At 48.5% G+C, this 17,395-nt stretch overlaps 1 protein-coding gene across 1 annotated transcript in view; it reads right to left on the bottom strand.

Annotated features, from left to right (window-relative positions):
• Positions 1-16,362, bottom strand: part of XPNPEP2 (X-prolyl aminopeptidase 2) — a 37,174-nt gene extending 20,812 nt beyond the window's left edge. Inside the window, exons 1-7 of the mRNA XM_056107746.1 lie at positions 16,314-16,362; positions 13,653-13,726; positions 11,763-11,873; positions 9,434-9,497; positions 8,410-8,514; positions 8,118-8,204; positions 6,825-6,971 (exon numbers count right to left, since the gene is read on the bottom strand). Of these exons, the coding sequence (XP_055963721.1) occupies positions 6,825-6,971; positions 8,118-8,204; positions 8,410-8,514; positions 9,434-9,497; positions 11,763-11,873; positions 13,653-13,726; positions 16,314-16,362 (637 nt within the window). The remainder of the gene's footprint in view (positions 1-6,824; positions 6,972-8,117; positions 8,205-8,409; positions 8,515-9,433; positions 9,498-11,762; positions 11,874-13,652; positions 13,727-16,313) is intronic.
• Between the last annotated feature and the right edge of the window lie 1,033 nt (positions 16,363-17,395).

Below are 17,395 nucleotides of genomic sequence, written 5' to 3'. Positions count from 1 at the left end.
CCATCAACCCATCAACGGCCAAGATTCAGAGACTATAAAACCCAGCTCCCTGAAGCGCACGACATCTTATCATCTCATTCCTACTTTAGACAAACTGGCAGGCTACCGAATGTAACCTGCCCACACGGCAGAGTCTGTCAAACTCCCCGTGGTGTACCCAATATGTCAAATACCAGTAACAATGAAGGGTCTCATTCTCCTAACTCTGAAAGAGCCTTGAATATGGCACTTTTTAAAAAAAATCTCAGGGCTAGGACGAAGAGACGTTACTGGGGCCTGCTCGAGGCAATCGATGAATAACTTTCAGGTGCCATACCTGGCAGTGTCCAGAGCTTATTCCTGGCTCTGTTGCTCAGGGATCACTCCTGGTGGTGTTTAGGGTGGCACAATATGCCAGGATCAAACCTAGGTTGGCATGCGAGGCAAGCACCTAACCAGGTGTGCTATCTCTCCAGCCCCTTATTTTACACACTTTTACCACAGGGATGGTTTGTAATAATAGAATTTGCCTCAATATTTGTTATGAGGATCAAATGTAGTGATGTTTGTTCTGTATATTTGGTGCCTTGGCATGGGATAAGCCCGGTTTAATTTTCTGATGAATGAATTATCATGCAGAGCAGGAATGAAGACAGATAGCCTAGTTGAAGCTCAGAAGGATAGGGGTCTGAAACCTCTCCCCTGCAGTAAAGCATGTTCAGTAAGTCCTGGATTCAGACTAAGCTAAGTGTACTTTAAAAACTTTTGGGGAGGTTAGAGTGATAACACAGCAGGTAAGGCGTTGTCTTGCACGTGGTCGACCCAGGTTTGATTCCCAGCATCCCATATGGTCCCGTGACACTGCCAGGAGTAATTCCTGAGTGTATGGGCCAGGAGTAATCCCTGTGCAATGCCAGGTGTAACCCAAAAGGCAAAAAAAAGAAATAAAGAAAAATAAAAAAGTTAAAACTTTTGGGGCTGGAGCAATAGTACAGTGGGTAGGATTTGATTCCATATGGTCCTCTGAGCTACCCCAGGTGTGATCCCTGAGTGAAGAGCCAGGAGAACATGCTAAACACTGGGTGTGACCCAAAACTCAAAATAATTTTTAATTGAGATTCTGTGGTTTACAATGCTATTGATTATAGTTTCTCATGTACAAAATTCCAACACGACACCCATCGCCAGTGTACCCTCCCTCACAAGTGCCCCAACACCCTTCCCTCCAAACCCTGACACCTCAACTGTGTGGATAAGTTCTCCCATTATTTTGCCTTTGGACCCTTTGTGACACCTTGTTGTGTATCTTTAAGTCCCATATATAGGGCCTGGAGTAATAGTACAGCGGGTAGAGCGTTTGCCTTGCACGAAGCCAACCTGGTTTAATCCTCACCATCCCATATGGTTCCCCAAGCACCACCAGGAGTAATTCCTGAGTGCAGAGCCAGGAATAACCTCTGAGCATCGCTGGGTGGAACCCAAAAAGCAAAAAAAAAGTCACACATGTAAGAGAGATAATTCTGTAGCTATCCCTTTTCTTCTGTCTTTGCTCATTAGCTAAGTATACTTTAATCCTTATTTGGTCTGCTGTATAGAGAAGGATGCTGTGGCCTGAGGGAGGTAAAGTAACTTAACTGGAGATTGGGTGTGTTACAGATGACAAGGGTAGAACTGGGGATGGGGCTGTGTTAAAGACAGCAAGAGGTACAACCGCAGTTTCCTTGGTTACATATTCCACACTCGGTCAACATACACACTGGACTCTCTTGCCAAAAACTGTCAAATTCCAAACCTGTCCTTTAATACCGTGTCACAGGACTGTCCTGGTTCTAGGACTTCAGTTTTCATTTTTTCTCCCAGCTTTCTGCGATGTATAAAGGAGTCTGCTCCTATAGACTATATAATTTGCTGGCATGTCCTTAGCATTAAGGCTAGTCTAAGTGAGCACTAAATGCCATTAACACAGGATAAGGAGATTGCTGAAAGGCTTAGCTTCTACATATGCTTTTCCTGGGCAGGCATCATGGGTATTACCCCGCCATCCCCAGGACCTCTGTAAAATTTTGTGGCCCTCAATTTTTTAATACAAAAGGAAAAAGGGGGGGGGGAAGTCACTTTATGTAAATAAGCAAAACTCAACGAGAACTAAAGCTTTGGGTCATTTCGATTTTTCAGGTTTTGTTTTTCCTTTGGTGTGGTAAAATTGATATACCATCGAGTACATAACTTACACGATTTTAAAATGCAATCCAGTGACTTAAAAAATTCACAAAATTGTGCAACCACCACCACTATCTAACTTCAGAACATTTTCATCATTCCCTAAAGAAACCCTGTAGTTATTAGACAGTCCCTCCCTTTCTGCAAGCCAGGGATTAGTTTCTGTCTCTATGTATTGGTCTCTGCTGGATGGGCCATGCCAATGGAGGCAGGCAATCTGGGGCTTCCTCTAACAGGTTTTTTTCACTTCAATTACATTGTCACAATTCACCAAGGAGACACTAATTTTGGCTTTTTGGGTCACACCCGGCAATGCACAGGGGTTACTCCTGGCTCTGCACTCAGGAATTACTCCTGGCAGTGCCAGGGGACCATATGGGATGCTGAGAATCAAACCCGGGTCGGCCATGTGCAAGGCAAATGCCCTACCCGCTGTGCTATCGCTCCAGCCCCTGAAGGAGACACATTTCTGAGACAACGAACAAATGAATTTAAAAGGCTGCATATAGCTCTCTTTGAGTAACCAACTTTTCAGGTTTGTCTCTTTTTTTACCTTTTATCCTCTTTAAAACCAGTGAGTGGCTGGAAAAAGTTTCTGGAAGACTTGAGAAGTCTCTATTCTTAGCACTGCCTTGGTGACCACCTACACATACCACCACCACACGGACAGCTCCATCAGGTCCCAGCACACAACACCCAAGCCTGTATCACTGGATTGAGAATCACTAAGAGCGGCTTCCCCCGGGTTCCTACCCCAGAAACTGCAGGGGTGTAGTAGTGGTGGTGAGTAGATCCCTACCAATAAACAAAACAACACAGAGAGATACACACACAACACCAAGTTCTGGTTTTTGGCTTTCCGAGACTTGATTTGGCACCAGATGGCTTTGCATTCCCTCATTTGTGGGAAGCGATGTCAAAATCCATCTGATTATTCCCCCCACAGCCCCCCACATCTATCCCCAGGAGACTCCTCCCCCTAAATTCCCTCTCCTTCCTGGCACGGATATGCTCTTCTTTATCTGAATGGATATAGTTTTGTTTATGTTTGAACAGCCTTGGAGAACATGTTTCTTAAAACATACACACACACACACACACACACACACACACACACACACAATGGTGTCAAGAGGCAGAAAGAATGATTCTGCAAGTTACACCAGAGCGGATAGAGAAAACTGGACCAAATATAAGTTGTTTCATCAGACTTGCTATTTTGAAATTTCCCTCCTGCCTTTTGGACAGCTTTCCAAAGCAGAAATGCACATGGACCCAAGTGTATGGGCAAGGGCCTCTCACATTGCCCAATATCCTGCAGATTCTAAGTCTATTGGTTTGTTCAGAATTCCCCGGGGAGGCATGGGGTGCAGTGGTCAATTCATAATCAGTAACCTTTCTGGCCCGGGTCAGGATTGTAATAGTAATTTTGAGAATCATGGAGAGTCCTGGGTTTTTTTGTTTTTTTTGTTTTGTTTTTGCCATACAGGGTGCCAGTGAGATCAAGATTACTGATGTGAGAATTTGGGAATGTCTGTTAACTTTGCTTTTTGGGGTGGCCTTAGTCTGTGCTCCATAAGCCCTTGTCTGTACTACAGACTGACCCTGAACTTAGTAGCTTATTTTCTTTGTCCACCCTGCCCCATCCGCTGGCGGTTATCTTCCATCTAAATTCCTTCTTACAGGTGAACCATAACCAGGAGTAGCATTTGAATGGTTCAATTCACACCAGTCTCAACACCAGACAGGAAATTCATATTACATTTTTTCTCCCTTCCAGGGGGTGGTCTGCCTCCCTGCCTCCCTCCCTCCCTCCCTTGCTCCTCCGCTCCCTCCCTCCTCCCCCTCACCTCTATCCCTCCCTTCCTATCTTCCTCCCTCCTCCTTCTCTCCTCCCTCCTTCCCTCCCTATTTTCCTCCTTCCCTCCCTCTCTCCCTTCCTCCCTTCTTTCTTTCCTCCCTCCCTCCTTTCTTTCCATCCTACCTCTCTTCCTCCTCCTCCCTCCCTCCCTTCCTTCCTCCCTTCTTTCTTTCCTCCCTCCTTCCTTTCCTTCCTACCTCCCTTCCTCCTCCCCTTCCTTCCTTCCTTCCTTCCTTCCTTCCTTCCTTCCTTCCTTCCTTCCTTCCTTCTCTAGGACATAATAAACTTAAGAAGAAATTGCTTAGGCCTGAAGTTTCCCAAAGTCATGAGGGATACATTCCTTTAAAATGGCAATCCTGAATTCTTTGGAGGTGGAGAAACTGAAGCACCACCTGGAGAAGATTAGACCCCCTCAGAAAAGGAGAAGCTATAGGAGAATCTAAAAGACCTGTTAAGAATATGAAAGGACAATAAAAAGTGTAAGACTTTCCCTGTGACAACACCCAGATTAAGTTTTCAGCATGCAGATAACTCTAGGCAAAGATAATTTGGAGAAATTGCAGATAACTCCCTCCCCAAAGACATTCTCTACTGTTTTCACTTTGAGAAGCCTATGTCATCCTTTAAACACATCTCTCCCTCTTTCTCTCCCTTCAAAACTCTCAATTTCTTTCACTAAAATAGTTGGCTTCACTCTTTTGCCTCCTCCTGAAATTCTTCTCTGTTAGGGAAGCCCTGTGCTAAGATTAGGACTGACTTTCCTTTCCTGCAAAGAGTACTTTCTCCTCCAGTCTAAATTCATGGATCCCAGAGACCTCAAGTGGTGGATGGACTTCAGGCAAAGCTTGAAGGGGGCTGGTAGGACCTGAAGGTCTGTGCCGATAGGTGTTCAGAACAGACATGCCAAGTCCTGACCCATGCCAGGCATTTCCCTGGGTGACTGAGGTGGGTCAAGCAAAGAGGTAGAAGCACTGTTTTCTCCTGTCTAGCACTTTCACTCCCCACTTCACCAAATCACTTGCAGCCCTTCCTTTCCCTCCCCTCCCCCCTCTGCCCCTCCCCTCCCCTCCCCTCCCCTCCCCTCCCCTCCCCTCCCCTCCCCTCCCCTCCTCTCCTCTCCTCTCCTCTCCTCTCCTCTCCTCTCCTCTCCTCTCCTCTCCTCTCCTCTCCTCTCCTCTCCTCTCCTCTCCTCTCCTCCCCTTCCCTCCCCTCCCCTTTCCTCTCCTCTGCTCTCTGCTCTGCTCCACTCCCTTTTCTCCATTCCTTTCCTTTTCTCCATACTTCAAATCGTAATAGTCTTCCAGCATTTTCTAAATATGATCTGATAACTTTTTGACCCAAACTCTCTGAAGGAAGAGACCCCAGAACCACACTTCAATTGATTGGCAGGGGTGGCTTCCAAAATAAGGCTCAGATAATCCAGGGCCCCTCCAGAGGAATCTGAGCCAACTGGGGTGGATGGTTCAGAGCTTGACTGGAAGATACAGTGCTGCTTGCCAGGGAACACTAGGCTCGTCCTGCCAGTGCTCAAAGGTCTCCATGCCACACCTACTGGTGATTTGGTGGGACCATGTGGCACCAGGTTTATAACTTGGACCTGGCTCATACAAGTAAAGCATTTACCCATGACTGAGCTACCTCCCCAGTGCCCAGAACCGTAGTTTTATGTATATTTACTAATATTGTTATTTTTGGGGGGTGGGCCACATTCAGTGGTGCTTAGGAATGACTCAGCAGTGCTCAGCAAACCATATATGGTTCTGGGATTTGAACCAGTGTTGCAGTCCATGCAACTGTACGCAAGGCAAGTGCTTTATCTACTGTACTATTTCTCCAGCGCCTTTTTAAAAAACTTTTTGAGTGTGAGACGAACACCCAGCAATGCTTAGAGGAAATTCCTGGCTCTGTGATAGGAGATGATGTGCTGTGAGGGATTAAACCCAGCCGTCCTGCATGCAAAGCATGTGCCCCATCTCTCTGGTCCCCTAGAAATCTATATTCTATTTTATTTTTATTTATTTTTGCCACACCCAGTAAAGCTCAGGGCTTACTCTTGGTTCTGCCCAAGATCACTCCTGGTGGGGTGCTGAGGATCAAATTTGAATCAGTACCTTACCCACTGTAGTATCTTTCTAACCGAGAAATCTATATTTTCTTTCTTTTTTTTGCTTTTTTTGGGTCATACCTGGCGATGCTCAGGGGTTACTCCTGGCTTTGCACTCAGGAATTACTCCTGGTGGTGCTCAGAGGACCATATGGGATGCTGGGACTCAAACCCGAATCGGCTGCATGCAAGGCAAACGCCCTACCCACTGTGCTATCACTCCAACCCCAAGAAATCTATATTTAAACAAGAATCTCTGGGGTTATCCATTATGGTTTGAGAGATGCTGCTTTGGTACCTCTTTGGATGAATTTCTCAGCCAAAGGACAAGCAGCAGGGACCTGTATAGCACTGCATAGCACTGTCCTCCTGTTGTTCATCGATTTGCTTGAGCGGGCACCGGTAACATCTCCATTGTGAGACTTGTTACTATTTTTGGCATATTGAATATGTCACGGTTAGCTTGCCAGGCTTTGCTGTGCTGACGCGATACTCTATGGTAACGTGCCAGGCTCTCCGAGCCGGGTGGAGGAATCGAACTGGGGTTGGCCCGGGTCAGCTTCATGCAAGGCAAGCGTCCTACCAACTGTGCTGTCGCTCCAGCCCAGCAGGGACCCGTATTGCTACAAATTGGGAAGCAAGACAGGCTTCAGAAATTACCTGTGAATTGCTGATCCAGAACATAAATGGGCGTGCTGGGAACTGGGGGCCTCTGTGACCCCCACACCAGGTCCACAAGGTTGGTGGTGATGGACACCAGATTTCTGCCTGAGCCTTGGAGGGCCATGTCATAACTTTCCCAGGAGGCTGCAGAGACAAGAAAGTGCCACTTACCCTCCTGACCAAGGAAAATTATGACTTAGGCAAAAGTTGTCCTTGTCAGCTCAACTTCTTGCAGTCCCATTACTGGGAGTTGTCGTCAACTTTCACTTTCTGCTTTCAAAGCTTAATTGCATTGGGCCTGCATAACCTTGTCCACAGTCGATTGGCTAAACCGGCCATTTGAAAAGCCAATGCTTTGGGGCCCCTTTTGGGTTCTACTATCTCCCTTAACTGAGCTCAGTTTCACAGCTCAAAGGAATGGTGTTATTCAGACCACTTCAAAACTAGCAGACAAACGGGGGCTCAAGTGGGAGGCCTGGGGGACTCCCCTAAGTCTGGCTAGCTGCTTGGGGCCCCAGAGCTCAGGGACCCATATTCTTGAGTACTGGGATGGAGGAGAAGTTGATTTCTTTACCGAGAAGCCCTCCCAACTCCATTGAGCTTTCTAGAAGAGACCTCAGAAGTGATCCCAGTGCCCTACTTGTTTAGAGTTCCCAGCACAGAGCATGGCTCTGGGCTCAAGAGCATCCTGACAGGGGACCCCGAAGATGACATAGTGATTTCAAGCTTGGCTAGTTCAAGGCTGCAAGTTCACACCCCACTGCAGCCCTCAAGGACTGAAGTGATCTTGACAGCCTGCCCGTTAGGGATCTCCAACCAGACAGCACCTAAAAACTGGCCCAGCAGCCTTAGAAGTGCCCAGGGCACATAGGATGCTACAGCTGGACAAGGCTGAGGCCTGAGCGATGGCCAGGCCATGTGAGGTGATGATTTTGCCCACCTCATGTTCCGGATTCTGTGGCAAAATAGCAGGGGAGAACGAAGAACATCCTCCCTTATTGATCCATTAGATCTTAGCAAGACCTCAAGTTTTCCAGGCCAGGTCTCTGCATTCCTGACTTTAAAATAATCTGCATTCATTCTTTGTACTGTGCTTTTCGACACAGTTCATAAGGACACCCTTGCTGTCAAAGAGTTGGCAACTGCAAGTTCATATCTGGTGTCCTCACAGTTACCTTGCCCCTCCCATCGATGTAGGCCTCTTTGCCTGTCAGGGGAGCTGAGCGGCCCTCACTTATGTGGGCCAGGGAGGGACTGAGGGAAGATGGAGGGGCTGAGGGAAGAACTTACCGATGGAGAAGAGGAAGGGGTCGAAACTGACATTCCCGCCCACAGGAACCTCATCCAGGAGCCAGGTGATAATGGGAGAAGTACCAACTGAAAGACAAGAAGTACATAAAGGTCGCCTCCCAACTTTAGGACATCCTCTTAGGCTTCTGTGGGTGACAGTCCTGCCATATTTGTCCTTTTGGATATCAACCTCAGATTCTCCTTGCTTCTCCCAAGAGGCTCAGCATGACCTGCCCCCTCATTCGTTCTTTCCCTCAGGGCTTGGGGAACAAATGTGCGGGCCCCTTTTCACCTTCCTTATGGAGTTCCCAGTTGCAGTCCATCTGCCGCTCAGCCTGGGTCCAGTAGCGACTGTCGGTCCAGACAGCTGCTTTGTTCATCGTCACCACAGCAGTTCCTGAGGCGGTGTGGAGAAAGTAGGAGGTAATGCGGAAGGTGAGGCATTATTGGGGGCATGAGTCATATAGAACTCGACCTGCCACCAGAGCCCTCTGAAAACTGTCTCTCCTCCACAGGAAGGAGGTGAAGTCAGGTGAGGGTAAAGGGGAAGCCAACCCAGACGCTATTTTAGTCTGGGTCAGACACTTCCGTTTCGTGTTGAGGGACTTTTCTACGGTAGGCCATTTGGCAGCAGAAGTGGGGTTCCCTTTCCACAGAGGTGATGCCACCTGCAGTTGCTGTCAGGGAAGAGGGTGTGGTCTTCGCTCTGCCGACTCTGGGGCTGACAGGCACAAGTCAGGAGTTTAGGTGAGGTCAGGCAGAGAAGCCAACTCCAGGGACTTTGGTCAACGAGATGGGTTCACGATGGGTCAACCAAGTCAACTTGAACCCAGGGGTAGCTGGCATTTCATTCAAGAGACCACGATAAGGGTCAGAGACTCCTAGAGAAACACATAGGATTTCTTTGTGTCTCACTTGGTCTCCTTGGCTGAGAGGAGCTGTAAAACTCTGCACACTCGCCCCTCTCCAGTCGCTGTGTGACAGAATCAGTGGACCCCTAGTGGCCAGATGTACAAGGAGCAACTATTTCAGAACTGGAGGTGGGGGTATGTGCTGGGGGAGTACTCTGTGGGAACTGGCTGCAGAGGAGTGAGCTCCTGAGGGGAAGAAGGCAGATCTGCCTCACAGTGTGGCTGGTGGCCTATGAATTGTGTGTACTGGGCAAGCTGATGGGGCACCTCCCTGGTGAGCCATTTGAAGCAGAGAGAGGGCCCTCAGGACTCTAGGTCCTGGCAGCTGAAAATTAGCCATGCCAGGGTCTCCGTAACTATCTTTTGATCTAACAGAAGCAATAAGGGCTGGTTAATGGCTGTCACCTGCAGAGCCCGTGAAGCCTGTCATCCATGCACGCCTCTTGTCATGTTCGCCAATATACTCGCTCTAGAAAATCAACAACACCATTGTCAGCCTCTTCAGACCCCACACAGAAAGTTCCAGCCATCACCCCACATCTGTCGAAGTTAGATTCAACCATTTCTTTTTTTTTTTGAGCAGTGAAATTACAGTTTTTATTTGGAGGTTTTGAAGGAAAGGAGGGAGAAAGAGTGGGAGAGAGAGAGAGAGAGAGAGAGAGAGAGAGAGAGAGAGAGAGAGTGTGTAACATGCTCAAAAGAGATCTCGGCCTTCTCCAAGGGTGGAGAGAGTCCCTACGCACATCCCAGCATTAGACACGAAAGCATCAAAGTCCACATCTCAAGAGGGGAGATGCGGGCGAGACATGTTCCTGGCCACATGGGTGCAAGCAGCACAGGCGCTCAGGCAGCATATACATGCCAGATTCAACCATTTCTGTTAGTCCAGGAAATCTGGGTACCTCTTCCAGGAAGTTCTATGGAATTCCCCCAACTTTAAGATCTTTCTGGGGCTGGAGTGATAGCACAGAGGGTAGGGCATTTGCCTTGCACGCTGCTGATCCGGGTTCGATTTCCAGCATCCCATATGGTCCCCCAAGCACAGCCAGGAGTAATTCCTGAGTGCATGAGCCAGGAGTAACCCCTGTGCATCTCTGGGTGTGACCCAAAAAGCAAAAAAAAATCTTCCTATCACTTGAACTCCTCTTTCTCTTGGAGTTTAAGCCCCACAGTCCACCAGTGGGCTCCTGTGTAATAGAATTGTATTTCTCCCCTAGAGAGAATACAGATATACATTCTGTGTAGATTGAGATCAGGTCTTTTGTTCTCCTGGGTGCATTCTTCTAGCTGTGTCCACTTCCCCTCTCTTCTCACACTAGTGTGGTTACTCTGCTAGATCATAAATCACTGTTTTTTTTTTTTTTTGCTTTGGGGCCATATCGATGTGTTTGGAGGCAACTCCAGATTCTGTGCTCAGGGATTGCTCCTGGAGCTTGGAGGTGCTTGGAGACTGTGGAGTCCTGAGCATTGAACTGGAGCTTCTTGCATGCAAAGCATGTGCTCAGCCTGTTGAGCTACCTCTCCAGCCTCAGCATGAAGACATTTTGCAGAAGTTTTACCCGTTATTGTATTTTGAGCTTCACAATGCACACATCTTATCATTTCTATTTTGCAGAAAAAGAAACAACCTCAGAAGTTCACACATTTACTCCAGGTTCTTAGCCCTTCCCAGTGAGTGAGAAAACTAATTTAAACCATCATTTTGGCTTTTCCAACTGTGCTGCTACTGGGAAGGTGAACAGAGGTAGGTGAAAAGGGTAAAGGTGGAGTCAGTGGTGGAAAAGGGTGGGATAAGTGGGCAGAACGGCAATTCTTCTTTCAGACTATCTTGCTTCTTCTTTTTTCCCTGCTTTTTGGGTTATACCCAGCGATGTTCAGGGGTTACTCCTGGCTCTGCACGCAGGAATCACTCCATATGGGATGCTGAGGAACAAACCTGGGTTGACTGGTTGCAAGGCAAGTGCTTCATCCCATGTACTATCTCTCTGTCCCCTATCTGGTTTCTTGTCTGTTACTCCTCCCCAATCTACACCTCTGACTCACATATTCTAGGGGCTCTGGATCATTTCAATGTTCCATCCTTCAGGTTATGGGAAGAGCTGGGCTGTAGGGCATCCTAAAGTCCTCCTAGACTAATTTTTAGTCCACTGAGGGTAGTACCCCAACCCCTCATTCTGGATCTGCTGTTGAGAAATTGATCCAGGGCCAGGTATGTGGCTCTGTGGCAGAATGCCTGCCTCACATGAGTGAGGCCCTGGCATCACTTGCAACAAAATGCACAGAAATGGATCAAAATCAATTCTGCAGTTGTTAATAGCATCACTGTATGTGGTCAAGAAGATAATTGTGTTGCTGGAGAGAAAGGGCAATGGGATGAGTGCATACTATGTATGTGGAAGGCCTGGATTCAAGCCCCTGTACTGCCTGATCCCCTAGCATTGCCTATAGCAACCACCAAACACAGAGCTGGGAGTAGCCCCTAATCACTGCCTGGTGTGACCCTCCTCCCTCTAAAAATAATACTTAACAATGTCTTCTCTCCGCTATAAAGGAATATAGTGTTTCAGTAACCCAAAAGTCCCCAATCGAAGCTCCCCATTTTCTTCCTTTGGCCTGATCCGTCTTTTCTCTGCCTTCATCTCCTGAGTCTAGAAGTCGTCTTTGACTGGCCAGTTCTCAGTGGTCAACCTCAGGGATCAGATATAGCAAGGTTGTGGGAAGGAGCTGTACTTACCATGTGGGCATCTGTTTCGGGGATGATGTACGCTGCGACATTCTGTGCATGCATCTGCTTGCGGAGCGCTGTGAGCTGCACTGTGGTATTGACTGCGGTCTCTGGAAGGTACTGGTGGCAGAAAGACAGCAAGACACATACACATAGACACACAGTGCTTGCAAAAAATCACACTTGCACCTCCAGCCTCTATAGCAGCCACTAGCTTTTGTTAGGAAACCGGGAGAAGGAAGGCACTCTGAGGAGCATGGGGAAAGATGTTAGGATTAGTCTCAAATCAGGTGGAGCTGGAGTGATAGGACAGCTGTTAGGGTGCATGTCTTGCATACAGGTGACTGGGTTTAATGCCCAGCACTCCATGTGGTTTCCAGAACCCCACGAGGAGTGATCCCTGAGCGTAGAGCCAAGAGGAATCCTTGAGCACTACTGGGTATGGTCCAAAAATTAAACAAAAAATAGACTAGAATCAGGTGCTTGGGCTACCTGGAGATGAATTTGTTGAAAACCTTGCAGAGGGATCCTTTTTGACAGTAATAAGACATGACTTTAGGATGGTAGAGCAGGGGGCTATGATTTATAGGGATCTGAGCCGAGGAACTAAGCCAGGAGGGGGAATATCTGTCTTTGGGTATCTAGAAGTAGAGTTGCCAGATTTAGCAGATAAAGATTCAGAATACATATGCAGTCATGCTTGAATTTTAGCTAATCAACAACCAAAGGTTTATAATCATTTTGGAGGTGGTGGTGGGGGTGGGGTGCACTGTAGGTGTTTGGGGACCACTCTTGGCTCTGCACTTAGAGGACACTCCTGGTAGTGACAAATGAAGTTTTAATAGAAACGTGTCCCATACACTATCTGGAAATCTGGATCCTAGATATGAGTTTATCCAGGAAATTTACATGTAACCACTCATCCTGTATTTCATTGGAGGACTTTGTCAAGCTTCCCCTCACTGGTCCCAAATGACAGATGAGAATGAACGAGGTTCCTTCCTCCTCTGATTCTTGCTCCAGTAGTTTGGGGCCATAATCCAGAAAGGTCTTCCAAGGCCAATCATTTCTTTCAAATAAACTATGCGAGGCTTCTGTTTTGTTTTGCTTTTCACTCAGCACTATATCCACTTCTGTCTTAGAATAAAAGTTTGTGGTTTGCCCACCCATCTGCCTGCCCCAGGGCGCTCATAAAGTTGACACTGCAAGCAGATGGTCCCTCTGCTTTAGTGAACTGGCTGGCAGGCCCAGCAGCCTGGGAAGTGGGGCTTTGATGGAGGCAAGAATGGCTCTGGCCTCCAGTTAGGCAACTAACTACGTTTTTGCTCCAATTTGTGAGGACTTCACCCCTGTCCCCAAACCCAGACCCTTTGCCCAAGTCCCTTGCCCTTCCCTTGGCTCTTCTCGCCCCATCTTCTTCCTTCCTACCTCTCCTGCCTGCTTCTTTCTTGACTGTTTCTCTAGAATTTGGGTTTCCTTTTCTTCTCTTTTTCTCCCGCCTTCCTCCCGGCTCGCTGTCCTCCCCCTCCTTATTCTGTTTTAGCCTCAGCCAAAGGCTCTCTAGGGCCCTTCCGCTCCCTCTACAGCCCCTCCTTCCTCCCTGCCAGGCTGGAAGTAGATACGTGCTGTGGGAATGGGGGGTCGTATTTGTGTGGGGGGTGGCGGGAAGAATGTGTGGGGGAAGGGATGGGGCGGATGTCAGACACCTGAGAATGTGCTGCCCGCCTGGAGGGATGTTAATCAGAAACAGGGGCCCCAGAGTCCGGAAATGGGGAGAAAGGCGGGTAAATGCGAGGGGCTAGCAGCTAAGCCAATGGGGGATGGGAGGGCGGTGGGTTCTGTGGAGGGGGGCCCCCAGCGGAGGGGGGGGGCGGGGACCGCGGCTGGGCGGAGCCTCACCGGGGGGTTGCCGGAACAGTTTCGCACATCGTCTCTGCCTAGGTCCGCTGGACTCTGGTGGCCCGAGACACAAACTGTAAACCAGGAGAAAAGTCCAGGATCATTCGTGACCAGAGTTCCTAGAAAGCTCGCGGCGCGTCCTCACCCCCACCGCCCTGCAATCATCGCCACAGGGACCTCATCCTCTCTGTCGAATGCCACTTGATAAAAATAATCACATTTCATAGGAAACCAGGCTAAATCAGATGGCACCCTGGGTTACAATCAAAGAAACCTGTTTCATCGACAAGGTATTGCCACTTTTGGGTGGGTTTTAGTGTTCATTAAATCAATTTTTCCCTTCTAATCTAATTGGGTCTTTTCAGGGTCTAGCGAACTGGAAAAGTTGTGTGGAAATTAAAATTTTGTAATCAAATTTACTTTGAAATGCTCTAGAGAATCTCTCTAAATAATCAGCCCACCTTCGTTTCACCCTTCTATAAATCTAATTTTATGTATGTATTGGGTTTGCTTAAATCCAAGGCCCATATTCACCATTCCTTATGCTCTAAATCTGCCTATCATTCCAGGCATTTCCACTCCAACATTGTCTCCTGGTGGGGAAAGGTGAGTTAGCATGGAGACCGCTCCTACTATATGCCAAACACTGAATTTAGCATTTTATCAGTTGTATCTCATTCCATACTTCAACGATCCACTACAGCGGGTCTTATCATCTACTTTCTATAGAGAAGGAAACTAAGGCTCAACATGGGTCTGGTCATTCACCGAAGTTTTGCCAGAGTGACACAAAGGCAAGACAGGAAGAGGAACCCGAACCACCTGAATATTTTTAAAAATAGTCCATCATGACAAAGGGGATGGTATGTGTGAAAACACTATTTCTGCTTTGGACTCTGCCCCAAATTTGGTGTGACCCAAAAAGACTCGCCAGTATCCTTTGAACAAACATGTCCCGATTGTCTACTCTTTGACAGGAACTGGACCAAGTACTATAGATGCTGGGTCCCTCAGCCTGAAAGTCCAGTGGTCTCTTAGATGCCTGCTGATTTAAGGGCTATCTCCTTGGAAGACAAAAGTGCCTGAGAGTGGGGAGACACTGACTTTACTCTCTGAGTGGGTTAACCTGGAGATGGCTACAATTCATGCCCATGAATATCCTGCCTAGATATGTTGGTTTCATAAGCTCAAAAGTGAGTTGGTTAAGAAAATAAACTCTCAGGCTGTGGAGATAGCTTAAAGGACTGGAACTTCGTAGTGCGAGTGCCAGATTCAATCCCAGGCGTAGTGCTCCAAGCATACCACCAGGAGTAATCCCCAAGCACTGAGCAGGGAATTGCTCATCCTTTTGATGTTCATCTTATCCCTACTGGACCTATGTTACACAGTCTTAGCATAAATCCAGCTAGGTTGGCTTCGAGAGGATCCCCTGTTCATGCCACCCAATCACATTCCTCACCCCTCTGCTCTTGATATCTGAACACTGTAGCCTGCATTCAGCAAAGATTATAGTAAAGTCTGTTTAGCTAGAATCTACTTACTCTTGTCATCTCTTAGCAATTTCCATTCACTGGCCCTTTGTATTGCTCACTGGGCTCTGAGTTGTCAGCTGCCTTTGCTGTGTTCAGAGCTGAGCCTGATCTCTCCCTATTGCAATATCTTGAATAAAGTCTTCCTGAAACGTTGTAACAAGTGCCAGGGTCTTCTTTCTTTCTTTCTTTCTTTCTTTCTTTCTTTCTTTCTTTCTTTCTTTCTTTCCTTCCTTCCTTCCTTCCTTCCTTCCTTCCTTCCTTCTTCCTTCTTCCCCTCCTTTCCCTTACCCTCTCCTCCCCTCCCCTCTCCTCCCTTCCCCCCTCTTCTCTTCCCTTCCCTCCACTCCCCTGCCCTCCCCTTTCTTCCCCTTCCCTTTCCCTCTCTGCTTCCCCATGTTTGGGGGCCACACCCAGTGCTGCTCAAGGCTTACTCCTGGCTCTGTGCTCAGGGCTTATTCCTGGCTGTGTGCTTAGGGGACCATATGCGGTTCCAGGGATCAAACAGGGGTCAGTTGCCTCCAAGGCAAGTCAGCACCTTTCTCTCTGTCCTATCTATCTGATCCATCAATTTTTCTTTAACAAGTAGAGTGAATATTGCCAAACCAGAAATATTTTTGATGGGGGAAAGTCACAACTCAGCCATGCTCAGGGGCTATTTCTGGCTCTGTGCTCTGTGTGACCCATAGTAGTGCTCAGGGGATCATGGGTGGGTTCTGGTGATTCAACCTGGATTGGTGGGATGCAGAGCAACTGTCTTAAGCCCGCAAAAATCTCTGACCCCCAAATCTGAGCCTTTAGAGCCCTGGATGCTGATTCTGAGATTCCACTCCCTCAGACTTAGAGGAGAGAGCTGAACAAATAACTCAATAGGTAGAATGCATACTTCCCCCAAAGGAACCCAAGTTCAAGCCCCAGCACCTCATAGTCCCCCAAACCCAGAGCTGGGAGCAGTCCCTGAACCCTCCTGGATGTGGCCCCCAAACCAAACCAGTTAGAGAGGACAGAAAGCAAAAGCAACACCGTATGTCCCAGCCCTCCCTCCAAACCCTTTCTGAGCTCAGAAGTCAGAAGCCAGAGGCCAGAGCTGAACCTGCCCTGCTGAGAAAGGGACAGAAAGGGAGGCACATACCACAGAGGAGGACAAGCCAGGGGCCGCAGCCCCTGCCAGGCCAGGCCATGGGTCTCAGGAAGCCGGTGCTGAGCAGATGGAGGGATGGGGAGGAGTGGGCAGGGCAGTCTCCCTTGTTCTCTTCGTGTAGGCCTTTCCAGTGCAGGAGTGACCAAGGGATGGAGTCTGGTGATGGAGGGGAGGCCTCCGACAGGTGGAAGAAGAACGCACCCTGGTCCTTTGAATTTGAGGGTTCCAGGAGTCAAGGAGAGTGGAGGAGTCTCAGCTCTCCCTGGCTGCTCTGGTGCCTCCAGGAATACAGGGAGCCTGGCCCGGGCAGAGTCCAGAGGCTGCGGCCGAGTCCAAAGATCTCTAAGGTGGAGAAGCAACAGCTGGTCTCAATTAGCCTGCTTCTTCCAGCCCCCTCTGTCAGCAGCCAGCCCCAGCCACCCCTGATTTCTGTCCCCATCCCTTCAGCAAGCTGTTTCCTATTAGCTTCCCCACCCAGGGTCCTGGCTGCAGCCCGGCTTGGAAATGAATGTTTACCCTTTGTCCCCCTCTGAGCTGAATGGCTTCAGCCAAAGCCAGCATCCTCTCTCCCTGGCGCCCCAGAAGCCCTCCCTGCTTCCCTGGTAGCTGTGGCCTCTGGTGGGAGCATGGCTTTCTAGTTGGTTCCTGTGACTCTCTTCGAAATGCACAGTGCCGCAGTATCACCAGCCACTAGCCCAGGGCACTATTCTTTCCTTGGGATGGCTTGTGTGGCCAAGGCCCATTCTGTGGCACATTCTCCACTCTGGGAGATGTAGGCTGTTAGCATTATGGGCATATAGAGCATTGATGCCCCCAAAGACCTGTTTGGAGGACCTGCTGGGTGAAATGAAGGTGGGGCCACTTTTGAGCACAGAGCCAGAAATAGTTTCTGAGGTCTACCAGGTAGGCTCTCCCAAATAACAAGAAAGAGCATGTCCAGGGGTCAAGATAGGTACAGCAGGTAGGGCTTTTGGTTTGCATGTGGCAGACCCAAGTTTTATCCCTGGCACCCCAGATGGTCCCCTGAACCCTCCAGGGATGATCCCCAAGCACAGAGCTAGGAGTGATCCCTG

Source organism: Sorex fumeus, unplaced genomic scaffold, assembly GCF_029834395.1.
Source record: "Sorex fumeus unplaced genomic scaffold, SorFum_2.1 ptg000171l, whole genome shotgun sequence".
Classification (NCBI taxonomy): Eukaryota; Metazoa; Chordata; class Mammalia; order Eulipotyphla; family Soricidae; genus Sorex; species Sorex fumeus.
The sequence above is the reverse complement of the archived record's forward strand: the minus strand, read 5'-3'. Positions and strand labels throughout refer to the sequence as shown.